This window comes from Poromitra crassiceps, assembly GCF_964638095.1.
Source record: "Poromitra crassiceps genome assembly, chromosome: 11".
Taxonomy (NCBI): domain Eukaryota; kingdom Metazoa; phylum Chordata; class Actinopteri; order Beryciformes; family Melamphaidae; genus Poromitra; species Poromitra crassiceps.
The window spans coordinates 52,112,870-52,127,771 of record NC_139643.1 but is presented as its reverse complement, the minus strand read 5'-3'; the positions used below and the strand labels follow the sequence as shown (position 1 = coordinate 52,127,771).

Sequence of the window (14,902 nt, the reverse complement as noted above, 5' to 3'; positions counted from 1 at the left end):
TGGCCCATCTACACAAACATCACTTACAGGGGAGTTACTTACCCATTCACTTCAATAGAACTGTCCCCAAAGTCTAGCCCCAATCTAGCCCCAATGCAAAATGTGAACGTTGTGGTGAGTTATGTCTCTTCCTTCTATAGCACACAGAGAGGAAGCAAATTGTTGCATTTCTGATCAACTATGTCTTATATCATGTTATTTATGAGGGCTTTAAAACATCAATGACAGATGAATAGATCTGGGGGCCGGGGCTTAAAAAAACAAACAAAAAAAAAGGTCATGACCTCGGTGTCCTCAATGGTAGTTACGGGCATGTGTGTGTGTGTGTGTGTGTGTGTGTGTGTGCGTGTGTGTGTGTGTGCACGTGTGAGAGTGCGCGTGTGTGTGAGACCGTGATGTCACCCATTACTTTGTGCACTCCCGTTTTGAAGCCTTGAGTTTGGCATTTTGACCGTCACCATAGAGAGGCAAAGTGACCGCCTACTTCCTGCTTCAGCACTGTACCACAGATTTTCATCCGCCATTTATTTTCCCATAGACATTTCGTAAAATGCTTATAAAAATAGTTTTACTGGTTCAAACCAAACGTTCAGCTAACGCTATAATCGGGAGAGACCATAGAACATTTCGCTCAGACCAAAACTTAAAAAAACATAGAAAAAATATTTTCTCCAAATTTTCTTTACATTTTGGCCCGAGTGAAATGTTATGCGATCTCTCCTGTTTCTAAATATATCTGTACTGTTTGGTTTGAACCAGTAAAACTCTTTTTATAAGCATTTTATGAAATGTCGTTCTGATCAACTATGTCATATATCATGTTATTTATGAGGGCTTTAAAACATCAATGCCAGATGAATAGATCTGGGGGCCGGGGCTTAAAAAAAACAAAAAAACAAAACAAGGTCATGACCTCGGTGTGCTCAATGGTAGTTACGGGCCTGGGCTCCGGGGACCAGCAGGGGTCCTTGAAAATCACAAAAAAAAAAAAAAACGTGTACGCTTCAAAAGTTATAAAAGTGCTCCTCGTTTGTGAAGATTATCCTGCTGAACATAAAACGCTGTTTCATCAACTTTTGTTAACCAGACCTTATTTCATGCATTTAACCGAAACCCCCATGTTAAAATCCCATTCACTTTTCCCCTTACGAAGTGGAAGTGCTACTTCTGGACTTATTCCTGCCGTACGCTATGGCTAGTCTGGATAGAGCTAACCCATAAATGTATTATTATTATATTATTTATTAACCCTGGCTGCTTTCCAGATTGTTTCGTAAATTCCGGACTATAAGCCGCGGCTTTTTTCCCGTTTTTTGGCCTTTTTTGCCCCCTGCGGCTTATATAACGGTGCGTCTTATCTATGGATTTTTTCCAAAAAAAAAAAAAAAATCTCTCTTTTTTAGCACTCTTTCTAACTATAAATCCACTTCTGTTTTAATTTCCTCTCTTGCCCTCTTTTAACAACATAACATAACATAACACAACACAGGTAAGCAGAAAGAAAAAGACGAAGCAATCACGCCATGAATGAGGAAATGACTCACCTGCTGGAGGCTGGAGATACACCGCTTGGGCTAAACTTTTACTCCGTGAAACACTATCGATTAAGTCCGACATCGCTCAGAGGTTTTGAGCAGCTTGAAAACAAGTTTGAAAACGTGCAGAAGTCCATCCACTCACTCACTAAAGAAAATAATGCAACCGTGAAGAGTTTCACTCGTGTCCAGCCATCTGGCCGAGTTAGAGCCGAAGTCCCGAACACAGTGAGAAAACCTCCCGAAGCTGCTGCTGCAGCGCGGTGCATATTGTCCGGCCAGCCGACCGAGAGGCATGCGAGCCGGGCACTATTAAACAGTTGGGGTGTGTGAGGTGGCTGGCTGTGGAGGTGGCGGTTTCTCCTCCTCCTCCTTTCTCCCGCACACCGGGCGCCTCGGCCACGTCCAGACCCCGGCCTGCCACCGAGGGCCATCTTCATCTGCCTACTCCGCTGGCCCGACCGTCAACTCATCCTCCAGGCTGCGGGGAAGAAGCCCCTCACCGTCCGCGTTGGTGCAACAGAAACGCGCAACATACAACAGCATCATCGAGTCAATGGATATCGCTTTGGCATACTGTACCCAGCGAGACTCGTCATAACCATTGATGGACAGCGGCGGAACAAGAGCTCAAAGTGAAACTGCCGAATATCTTTTGAGTTGGACTGGTCAATAGTACTGTGAGTAACTAAAATAAAAAAATAAAAAACGGAATTCTCTCTTCTTTAGCACTCTTTCTAACTATAAATCCACTTCTGTTTTAATTTCCTCTCTTGCCCTCTTTTCACCACACCGCGGACACTGTGTGCACTGTAAAAAAAACAAAAAATACCACAATGTGTGATTTTGTCTGGGGATTAGTGACCTGACTTTTGTTTTGTTGAAATGTTAATAAATGGGAGCTTCCCCAAACAGCCATCTGTTCCCGACAATCCCCTCTGTGCACGAAGCCTTACATATGGTAATTAAACATCAAAACACCCGCGGCTTATAGACCGGTGCGGCTTATAGAAGAAAAAAATAGTCACCTTTGAAGGTGCGGCTTATAGACCGGTGCGTCTTATAGTCCGGAATTTACGGTAAATGGAACACCGACAACTCAGGTGTGATGTCACTCAACCCTCAGGTGTGACGTCACTCAACCCTCAGGTGTGATGTCACTCAACCCTCAGGTGTGACGTCACTCAATCCTCAGGTGTGACGTCACTCAACCCTCAGGTGTGATGTCACTCAACCGTGAAGGCGTGAAATAGCAGGCTTCCAGTTTCAATGGAATGCAGCATAAATAAGGGGTCCTTGATATGAAAAAGGCTGAGACTCACTGGGGTAAAGCTATCAATTAATTAATTAGGATATAAGCCACTGCTAGCCCTGGCTCTGCGGATCATCTTTAGTGTGTGGGGTTTGAAAAACCAGGCTAGGTGGAGTGGGAGGGAGAGGAGCGGGTGCCTAAGGAAAGGAGGCTAGGGGGGCGACACGGTGGAGTCAGAGGGAGAGGAAGCAGGAAGCAGTGGAGCGGACACACTGCGGTGGATTTAGTGGGATAAAGGAGGCAGGGGAAGTCATAGATTTGAGCTGCTTGGCCACACTTCCCCCCCCCGCCCCCCGGTTCTGTTTTCTCTTTTAATAGGGGGTGGGATAGGGGGTGGGATAGGGGGGGTGGGATAGGGGGTGGGGCGGGCAAAAAAAAGGCGCAAAGTCAGCAAAAACAAAATGCCGCCATTAAATCATCTCCCCGGATCCGGTGTCAGAACAGTAATGGGAAACGTACTCATCATCGGAAAGGTTACTGCTCTTCCAGAACCTCCCCGCTTGCATTTCTCTCTCTCTCTCCCTCCCTCCCTCCGTGTGTGTGTGTCTCTCTGTTTGTCTCCCCTCCCTCCCCTCACTGTGTGTGTGTGTGTCTCTCTCTCTCTCGGGCCTGGGCCGACCCATCCCCTAGCCGGAACACAGCTGTAGGAAAAGCAGAGATCTCCAGGGGCCAGCCGTCTGGTCTCCCCAGCCCGCTCGGGGGTCGAGGATGAGGGATTGGGGCATTTACAGTTCGCTACGGTGAGCTGGTTCCATCTCCCACCCCGGCCACCCCCACCCACCCGGATAGCACTGTCCAGCCCATAAGAGGATTTGCTAAACAGCATTATTTCATTTACAAGAGCTTAACACAATAAGAGAATGTGTCGATGAATGGCTCTCTTCTACCGTACCTACAATACCAGACAGTCATAGAATTATGAACATAATCATATCAAACAATACAAATATTCTCAGATTTGGGTCCGAATTTAGAGACAAAATTAACGATGCAGAATGACGGTATCGGTATCGGCCAATAAAGGCTTTTAATGAATAACTATATAATTATGCCCAAATGTGAAGCTTACATAAATAAATATGGCATGTTTCTACAAACCCCTAAATTGAAGTAGTTTTCTTATTTTGTCCAGTGAACGTGTCCATTTTGAAACACTATTTATGTCTGCATCTGCCAGTGGGCCATCACCATAAGAGTAAGCATAATAACCATCAGGATAAGAGGAGACATAATAATGTGTTCATTCATGATAAGAGTAGAAATAATAATGTGTTCATTCATAAGAGGAGACATAATAATGTGTTCATTCCACTACAGGAGAGACTTCACGTTCTCTGGAATTAGGTGTGAGGGAAATGTGTGCATATATCAGTATTGACATCGGCCAAAAGAGTTGGAAAATATCATATATCTTAAGATTATTTTTTGGGCATTTCGCCTGTATTTATTTTTATATAGGACAGTAGGCAGACAGGAAAGGTTCCTGCCTACTGTCCTATATCAAAATAAATAAAGGCAAAATGCCCAAAAAATAATCATAAGATATATGATATTTTCCAACATGCAGCAAAGGACCACAGGTCGGATTTGAACCCGGGTCGGCCGTGCGAAGGACCGAGCCTTCGTGGTATGTGTGCTACCAGTCCAGGACCCATGGAAAATATCATATATCAGTATCGGCATCAACCAAAAGAGTTGGAAAATATCTGCCTATCAAAAAAAATCAAAAAAATACAATACCGTGAATCCCTACTACATCAGAGTTAGGCTATGTGGACTACATCAGGGTTAGGCTATGTGGACTACATCAGGGTTAGGCTATGTGGACTACATCAGGGTTAGACTATGTGGACTACATCAGGGTTAGGCTATGTGGACTACATCAGGGTTAGGCTTTGTGGACTACATCAGGTTTAGGCTATGTGGACTACATCAGGGTTAGGCTATGTGGACTACATCAGGGTTAGGCTATGTGGACTACATCAGGGTTCCTTAATATGAAAAAGGTTGAGAATCACTGGACTATAATAAACACCGTTTCCACCGTGCCAATAATACAGTTCTGCTGGAAAAACTGAGTGCTTTAATTAATTTATAATTATTTTGTAATTATTTTTTTTGGCATGAAAAAGTCTAGATTAAACATACATCAATACTGACTACTGGCAGCTTCAAACCAAGCATACTGGCATTGCTATGGATCTGCCTTCCAAAGCCCATATTGGTGAAGCCGTGAGGGACTAGGTTTGGGTGGAATTTGTTCCTCCTCGCCCCACTCCATTGCACAGCCGACTAACGTGAGGTGGAGCTTCATATAGTCTCTAGTTTTCTGGCTGGGCACGGGCCTTTGTGCCAACAAAACTGTTTTAAACATGGGGAATTCACACCGGCATGCGCCGGGGACACAAACAAACACACCCAGCGGTCTGCGGACCTCAGTGAGGCTCAGGCCTGTTGATTTGACTCTTGTGCTGTCAGCTAAGCTGGAAGACGCCGATTGCCTTACATCATGTAACCTGACATGTAACATGTTTGTTTACCTGACCACAGCGCTAGTGTCTGATATTCTTACTACACAGCGGCATCGCCATTATAGCTGGCCGAGAACGCGCAATGTTATTACCAGACCAGAGTAAATATATATATATATATATATATATATATATATATATATATATATATATATATATATATATATATATATCGATAATGATAATCGCTTATCGCCGATTTTCGATTATGGAAATTTTTCAAAACGAACATCCCTAGGCTCCACAGACACATCAGTGCAGCATGTGCTACACCGGGCTGGAGAGCCCGCCCCCCCCCCCCTCGACAAGGCCACTTCCCAGGTGATAAATCACAGATGACAGAGGGCATTACACGCACAAACGCACCGCCGCCACCGCACCTTCACAACAATTAATGACCTGGCTGACACTCGTTTATCACCGTGGCAATAAGGTGAGAAAGTCAAGAGTTTATTAAAGCTCCGCTTAATTGTGGAGAGCTTGGGGGCCAGAGGCCGAGACACTTCACAACAGACACAACAGCAGCAACGTCCACATCCTCACTTCATATCACAAGTTACACATTACATGAGTCCTACAGAATCCCTTAGTGCACGTTCACACCATACGCCAAAGCCACGCGGTGTCAATTCAGCGTCCTTGTTAACAGGCGAGTGCGTTCACACCGGCTGCACGCCACGCTGACCCGATAGCTTCAGCTTCTGGTCTATTTTCCAAGCGTGCCGCGCGCTGATCCTGAGCTGCCAGGCAGGCAGTCAATGCAAGTTGTGAGGGGTGGGAGGGGCCTGTGAGGGGTGGGAGGGGCCGGAGCAGCAGCTCACACCAGTCACACCAGTAGAGACTGGTGTGACCGCTATGGCGTCAGATCAGCTTGTCATGTCTGCTTCAAGCTTCAGTTGGGCATGGCTTTGACGTAGCTTCAGTTGGGCATGGCTTTGACGTAGCTTCAGTTGGGCATGGCTTTGACGTATCGTGTGTTCGGCCACTTAAAGGTGTGTCTGTAAACAAATACATTACATGAGTCCCAAATAATCCCTTAACCCATTGATACCTGATGCAGCATTTGTGTGTGTATCCCTTTAAGTTAACGCGGTTCGCGGTCTTAAAGGGATACGCACACAAATGAGGGATATACACGCAAATGCTGCATCAGGTATCAATGGGTTAAAGGTGTGTCTGTAAACAAATACATTACATGAGTCCCAAAGAATCCCTTAAAGGTTGTGTCTGTAAACAAATACATGTGGAGTGAGTAAAAAAAAAAGATGGCGACCATTTTAAGTCACAAAGTGAGAGTTCAACTCTGTTCACAACACAATAAGGTGGAAGAGAGAGTGCCAAAGACACACCCTCTTCTGGGTTCAGCATGGGACCTAGAAGAGATTTCATTCACCATTCATTTTTCCATAGACATTTCGTAAAATGTTTAATACAAATATTTTTACTTTGTCAAACCAAACGATTCAGCTATATCCAGAACCAGGAGAGAACATTTTCAACAGTTCACTCGGACAAAAAAACAGAAAAAAAAAAAAAACAGACAAACAAAACAAAAAACAGAGGAAAACATTTTTTTTGGTGCCTTTTTGTTTTTTGGTCCGACTCCAAGTGAAATGTTCTCTGGTCTCTGGTCTCTCCTGATTCTGAATGTACGAAATGTTCTCTGGTCTCTCCTGATTCTGAATGTATGAAATGTTCTCTGGTCTCTCCTGATTCTGAATGTATGAAATGTTCTCTGGTCTCTCCTGATTCTGAATGTATGAAACGTTCTCTGGTCTCTCCTGATTCTGAATGTATGAAACGTTCTCTGGTCTCTCCTGATTCTGAATGTATGAAACGTTCTCTGGTCTCTCCTGATTCTGACTGTATGAAATGTTCTCTGGTCTCTCCTGATTCTGAATGTATGAAACGTTCTCTGGTCTCTCCTGATTCTGAATGTATGAAATGTTCTCTGGTCTCTCCTGATTCTGAATGTATGAAACGTTCTCTGGTCTCTCCTGATTCTGAATGTATGAAATGTTCTCTGGTCTCTCCTGATTCTGAATGTATGAAATGTTCTCTGGTCTCTCCTGATTCTGAATGTATGAAATGTTCTCTGGTCTCTCCTGATTCTGAATGTATGAAACGTTCTCTGGTCTCTCCTGATTCTGAATGTATGAAACGTTCTCTGGTCTCTCCTGATTCTGAATGTATGAAACGTTCTCTGGTCTCTCCTGATTCTGAATGTATGAAACGTTCTCTGGTCTCTCCTGATTCTGAATGTATGAAATGTTCTCTGGTCTCTCCTGATTCTGAATGTATGAAACGTTCTCTGGTCTCTCCTGATTCTGAATGTATGAAACGTTCTCTGGTCTCTCCTGATTCTGAATGTATGAAATGTTCTCTGGTCTCTCCTGATTCTGAATGTATGAAATGTTCTCTGGTCTCTCCTGATTCTGAATGTAGCTGAATCGCTTTGTTTGACCAAGTCAAACTCTTTTTTATGAGGCTTTTTCAAAACGTCTGTGGGAAAATGACTGGGGGATGAAAAAAAAGAGCCAAAAACACAAGGGGGCGTGACTCTGGCCCTCTATTGAGAGAATAAAGTACTGCATGTAGGCACAAAAAGAAAAGGATGGTCGGCCTCTTCAATAAATACTGTACACATCATCGCACTAACAACGCTATGTGGCATTCAACACGCTACACGCTACACGCTACACGCTACACGAGCACATGACTGGTGTCAGGTGGAAATGAAGGTAGAGATTAGGGGAGTAAATAGATTGGGCCTTCCAGAGGGGCGAGAGCAGTAAGCTGTACGGGCTGGACTGCTCCCAGACGCTGTACGGGCTGGACTGCTCCCAGACGCTGTACGGGCTGGACTGCTCCCAGACGCATGCATATAGAGTGGAGGGCCCCGCGCGGGCCATGGAGTGACATGTGAGGGCACGGTGTGACACTCGTCATGGTGCCCTGACAGAGCAGAAAGCAGCTGGTCTGTTGACAGCGCTGACTATGAGCCACCAGAGACACGGAGACAAAGCTGGACTCCTGTCTGACGGGCTGTCAGCTCAACTGTCACTTCCAAGATATATGGAGAGAGAGAGAGAGAGAGAGAGAGAGGGGGAGAGAGAGAGAGAGAGAGAGGGAGAGAGAGAGAGGGAGAGAGAGACTTCTAAACGCCTAAAGACACTCAAGACATTTTAAGTACTATTATTATTACCTTAAAGGAACACTCTGCCCATTTTCAACCAGCTTTGTATCATTAGAACATCAGTAGTATATCAGAAAACTGTAAACGGTTTTGAAGTCTGTCATTTAAATTGACAGTTATTGAGTGTTAAAGTGTGGACCAGTGACATCACTGGTCCACACTAACTCAAATTAATAACTCATTAACTCAAATCAACTCTCAATAACTGTCAAACTATTCATCATTCATCTAGTTTGACAGTTATTGAGAGTTGATTTGAGTTAATGAGTTATTAATTTGAGTTAGTGTGGACCAGTGATGTCACTGGTCCACACTTTAACACTCAATAACTGTCAAATTAAATGACAGACTTCAAAACAGTTTACAGTTTTCTGATATACTACTGATGTTCTAATGATACAAAGCTGGTTGAAAATGGGCGGAGTGTTCCTTTAACTAGCCTATTTTGTTCCTACTACAGATATGTTATGGTAGCACTCCCGTACTGCTACACTGGATACAGCAGAAAAGGTTAGCTTTCCTCTACAAAAACACTCACGTTTCCTAATACTTCTTTTCATCGACTTACTCCAGAAACACGACACGAGTAGGACTAGCATCGGGCTGAGCCTCGGCTCAAGTGCATCTGTAATTAAGGGAATTGACGTGGGAATGCAGCGGGTGATTGGCTGGGAGATGACTTCAATCAATACTACTGATTGGCTGATGAGAAGCCGTATGGGGGGGGGTGTCAAAAGAGCAGAGCATGGGTCCTAGCACCCGATGAGAAATAGCCTGCTGGCCAGAAACAGTTCTGATACAGTCTATGTTGTATTATGCAGGAGAGCACCTAGAGACATAGAGAGGATTCACGTATGTTGTTTTCCCATATAGTCCAGAGTCCAGCAGGAGCTCGGTTTCTCCTTCATATGGTTAGAAGAGCGACAACACATTTGGCCACGGGTGATGCAAAGACCTGTTATAGCACCACCTGGAGGTCCATAAAGGGAGTGCAGCAGTTTCATATGCCATTTAGAGCACTTTCAGCATTCGCCATGCTTCCACACTGTGAGCAACACGGTCAACAAGTCACCAGAAGTGCATTCATTTCCTATAGAGGGCAGTGACCACTCATTCCCTATAGAGGGCAGTGACCATTAATTCCCTATAGAGGGCAGGCTCCTTCAAAAAAATCATCGCCCATTTGGGGTCAGCCCTATCACGGGCCGTTCACACCAAGGGTCCCAACCAGCGTTATTGATTATCAGGTTGATTTGGGATATGAAAGGGTTAACCCAGGTTACCTGACCCGGCTTACCTGACCCAAGTTGGACCATGGGTGATTTCAGTGTGAATGGCTTCACCCGGGTTGCTATTTGTTACGCTCATAGCACAGGCTAGCTGTTATGTTATGCTCATAGCATAGGCTAGCGGTTATGCTATGCTCATAGCATAGGCTAGCTGTTATGTTATGCTCATAGCATAGGCTAGCTGTTATGTTATGCTCATAGCATAGGCTAGCGGTTATGCTATGCTCATAGCATAGGCTAGCTGTTATGTTATGCTCATAGCATAGGCTAGCTGTTATGCATCTCTCCCAGGTTGTGACCCGGGACTAGGGATGGGGACCTTAATTTTTTATATTGACGATCCGAGTCTTTATCGATACCACTATCGATACGTTTCTATTATTTAGTGGAAAGACGAGACGACAATAAATTCTTAACAGAACTGGTACTGCTGCATTATACTGTTGTGCATGTTCAGTCAACCTAGCAAGCAGCCAATTGAGAAAAGAAGTGACCAAGGGCGCGAGGCAATTACATTCTTCTTCGTTGAGTTTAACGGCGGTTGGGATTCAATTCAATTGAATTCAACAACTTTAGACAATAGATATATGTTTGTGCACCAGTGGTTTGAAATGAAATGACTTTCATCTCTCGAGACGACGAGACATAATGATACCTTAAAGCCAGGCCTCGCTAGTCTCTTGATAGCAGTATCGATAAGCTCAGAACCTGGTTTTTGGATTTTTAGAAATGTGTTACCGGGTCCGGGTCCTTCCCGGGTCTCGATCCCCGTCCCTACCCGGCCCGGTCAGGTCTGACCAGGGATGATGACTAAAGAAGAGTTGAACAGGGGTCAAGTAATCCTGATCCAACCCTGGTCGTTGGGATGAAAGTTGTATTAGTGATGTTAACCCATTGATACCTGATCCAGCATTTGTGTGTGTATCCCTTTAACACCGGTCTTAAAGGGATACGCACACAAATGAGGGACATACACGCAAATGCTGCATCAGGTATCAATGGGTTAACTCATCAAAAGGGCAATACCAAAGCAGCAAAAAGTACATGGTTTATATGAACACAGCTTATTTCTCTTGGTCAAAACTCTGTCGCAGCAGAGCGCTACATAGATGCAGTGGGAGTGGTCAGAATGGAGCGAAATGTCGACCAAGTTGCTCGCAGTGTGAAACAGGCAGAGTCCCCTTTAACCAAACCGTACTGGCTCAAAGCAACACTCGACCAATTAGATTCCTCCTCTCAGGTTACCACGCTTTCACCCAAGTCTCATTGGACAGTTGTGGGTCCAGTTTGGGTCAGAGGTCGTTGTTGGGGAGGTGACGGTCGTTCGCTCTGCAGCCTCACACCAACCGCCATTCTTCAAACGCCTCAATTTGCCTCTCTCTGTCTCTCTGTCTCCCGCCTGTCTATGGGGAGGTGGAGGTGTCTGCTGCCCCGGCTCTCACAACCTGTGCAATGCAAAGATAGACAGAGTCAGGGCAGCACAGGGCAGCACACCTCACACCTTCAACCAGGGATACTCAACTTGCTTTGCCCGGGGGCCACTTTCGTGAAATGATAGAAGGCCAGGGGCCAGTTAATAACCAATCAATATACATTTTTCTGTAGTGGATTGTAGGTTTTTGGGGTGTCAGCCGGAGTTTAGTCTGACAATGTTGTGCACACCGGATAGTTAGTTAGGTTAAGTTAGTTAGGTTAAGTACATACATAAGTGCCTAGGTAGCGAGCAGACGGCAGTATTTGATAATTTAGCAGCTAAATCATAGATTATTGAAAGATATTCCATATTCCAGACTGAAATGCTATAACAGAAGTGGAGTATTGGCCAGAATCACATGAACATGTGGACACTTATTCAGCGGGTATCTTGCATGTTGCGTTCAGGTGCACTGTAATTTATTTATTTTTTCAATTCCATCGCGGGCCACACGGGTTAGGCACAGTAGGCGGCTGCGGGCCGCAAGTTGAGTATCACTGCCTTAAACGCTGCCTAAGGCCCACTCAAAACAAAACACAAACCATTTATTCCCCACATGTACTGGAGTTCCATCGTACTATATTAGACCAATATCTGGTTAATTGCTTCACTAGAGAACGACTTAAATGTTGTTTGGGTCGTCTAGGGGCCTTGGAAACCCCACCCCACAGTTATGATGCTGTGTTGGACTCTTTACTGGCTGGCTGCAGCAACACTGTGTCGAGCTGTGCAAAATCATGTCATGGATCAACTGACAATTAAATATATACAATAAACATGTCTCATTACATAGTCATCAATATGCTGAAAACGCCATCTGTTGCATTGAGTGTCCATTGGCTCAGGATATAGTAGTGTAGTACTGTACTGAGAGTTGGCAAAACGCTCTATAGTGAAGCAATGCACAGGATTTAGGCTGGAATGAATCAGTATGATGGAGTTATGCTTTAACACAATTAATTTAGTCATAATTGGTTAAAATTACAATGAGCCAGTGATAGTTTGGGGAAGACCATATATAGAGCCCGCCCACTTTTTTCACGGCTCCGGTTCCAGGAAGTGAATTTCCCATTCATTTCTCCATTTACGTTTCAAGCCAATCAACGTACTGTATGAGATGAATCATGACCATAAAATATGATCCCCCCCCCCCCCCCCCATTTCCCAATTTGTTGTTGTTGTTCCTTCAAATCAAGTGTTTTATGGTCACGGTTCATCTGGTAGCTTGTTGGCTTGGTTCCAGTCTTAAAAGCCTTTATATACATTATATACACCGTAAGGACTTCCTGAAACGACAATGAGGAAATTAAGGGGAATTCACTTCCTGGAACCGGAGCCGTGAAAAAGTAGGCGGTCACTCTTGAGCTCTAACAGAATTTTGGTGGTAAATCACTCAGTGTGATGGAGTTAAACATGGCTTCAGTTATGCTTCAACACAATTCATTGAGTTATAAATGAGTCAAGTTACAATGAGCCAGTGACAGTTTAGAGAAGAGCATAATGTTTGGTCCAACTCATCCAGACCAGAGTACAGAGCTCTGATGTGAATGGAGACACATTACATACTGATTCATTAAATGTCGGGATGCACCGATATGAAAGTATTGGCCGATACCAATAAGCAATATCAACATTGCTGGTATGGCCGATAACAGAGTGTAAAAAAAGTTTCTATGACAATAACATTTTGTCCATACTGAAAAACACATTTAGGCCTAAACACTGTGACTTTGAAAAAGTAATGTCTTTCTTTATTTCCAAAACATTTGCCCATAAATCATAGATTTACCGCATTGTTTCCTCTCTATATGAACTTTTGGCCGATACCGATAACCGATATTAACAACATTGCAGTTATCTTGCTCATTGGACTGATATATTCAATTCAAACAATAATATCAATAAAATCATATAAACCAATAATACTGATATGATTGCCGATATATTGTGAATCCCTAATTAAATGACAGCGTGATGACATGGTGCCCATTGTGATAGACTCCCCCCCCCCCCCCAGATTTCCAAAGTGGGAGAAGAATCTTGTTTATGGGGTCTGCCTGACAGACACCTGAGATCCTGGGAAAGGCCCAGAATAAATTGTGCTTTTCATTACTTCTTAATGAACTGTGCAAATGTATGTGTCAGTTCAATAGAGGGGGCTGTGGAGCAGATCCCCTCGGCCCCCCTCACCCCGCACAGCCAAGGCGGGCGGAGCCTAATGAAGACTGAACTTTAATCATCAGGAGGATATGGCTGCCTCACATGACACACACCCACATCCACACACACACACACCCACACACACACCCACACCCACACACACCCCCCACTCCGTGTGTAATGCTGCATTCATGTGGTATCGGTGTCATCGGAAAGAAATGATATCCCGACTGTGGGAATTCACGTGATTGGACGCTCAAGTCGGAACAACAACTCGGAAACTTGGCGAAAACTTTGGTACACGACTTGCCGACATATACGCAGAAACATGGTGGACGAAAGTAGATGTTTTGTCCATGGTATTGGAAACTTTTTTATTTTTCCCACATGTAATGTGTAATATGGTATCACTGAGTATGGTATCACTATGCTGAGTGAGCGAGATTAGTTAGAAAAGTGATCTATTATCATTAACCCTGATTTGGTTTCCACATTCCGATCATTCCAACACCGCACAAGCACATGAACACACCGATGTGGGAAGAACGACTTGCCAAGTCGGAAAGTCGAAGCATCCGAGGAGCACCTGAATGCAGCATAAAGCCTCAGACGCAGGTGTTCGCTCACCTCACGAGGTTGTGGTTGTGTCCGGGGCCCGTGCAGGTGGTGCACTCCGTCCGTGTGTCGTCCGCTTTGGGCTTCTTCTGCAGGGCGGAGCCGCGCTGACGCCGCTCCCGTGGCTCCCGTGGCTCCCGGGGCTCCCGTGGCTCCCGCGGCTCCCGGGGCGCCGGTTCCTAAGGAAACACGGCTGATTAGAAGTGAACGCTGTGCGAGCGCGTGTTGCTGGTCGGGATGAAATGAAATGAGAGCTGTCTGGGAGGGTGGCAATATTATTTCATGAATACAATTCATGAACATGAACATGAACATGAAGGGGACGACAAACTGAAAACACTTGAAAGGACTAGCGCCAACTAGAGGCCATGTGGATGTGAGTGTGTGTGTGTGTGTGAGTGAGCTGAAGAAATGCAGTTAGTTAGTGACAAACCTCAATCTTATCGTCTCTGTCTTCACAGATGGACAGCCTCTTCCTCTTCTGACCCCTGGTTCTCTGTGAAACAGGAAATCAGCACTTTAGAACAATCTGCAACTTGACTTGATGATGTTAACTGTGAAGTCATTTCCTCTTCCTGCTGTACGCTCCTACATTTGCTCATTTGAATGCCGTAATGCTCCTAAAAGCAACATTTTCAGTGATGACGTATTTGGTGGGCGGAGCCGAACTGGTTGCAGAAAGTGACAACTAGCGGTTCAGCTGTCATAGAAATATGGAAGATCTGGACGCTAGACCTAGATCTAGACCGCTCACACACACACAGCGAGTCACGCTGCACTGAGCGCGCTC

General features: G+C 44.8%; 2 protein-coding genes across 3 annotated transcripts in view; one reads left to right on the top strand and one right to left on the bottom strand.

Annotated features, from left to right (window-relative positions):
• The window catches only part of LOC310785716 (E3 ubiquitin-protein ligase TRIM39-like), a gene marked incomplete at both ends in the record, with an annotated part of 22,447 nt that extends 14,150 nt beyond the window's left edge, over positions 1-8,297 (top strand). Inside the window, one exon of the mRNA XM_083646852.1 lies at positions 8,157-8,297. Within this exon, the coding sequence (XP_083502978.1) occupies positions 8,157-8,297 (141 nt within the window). The remainder of the gene's footprint in view (positions 1-8,156) is intronic.
• Positions 1-14,902, bottom strand: part of phf14 (PHD finger protein 14) — a 154,743-nt gene that overhangs the window by 50,344 nt on the left and 89,497 nt on the right. For both annotated transcript variants that reach the window (XM_083646224.1, XM_083646225.1), the window contains 2 exons: positions 14,546-14,608; positions 14,125-14,291 (listed from right to left, as the gene is read on the bottom strand). In XM_083646224.1, the coding sequence (XP_083502350.1) occupies positions 14,125-14,291; positions 14,546-14,608 (230 nt within the window). The remainder of the gene's footprint in view (positions 1-14,124; positions 14,292-14,545; positions 14,609-14,902) is intronic.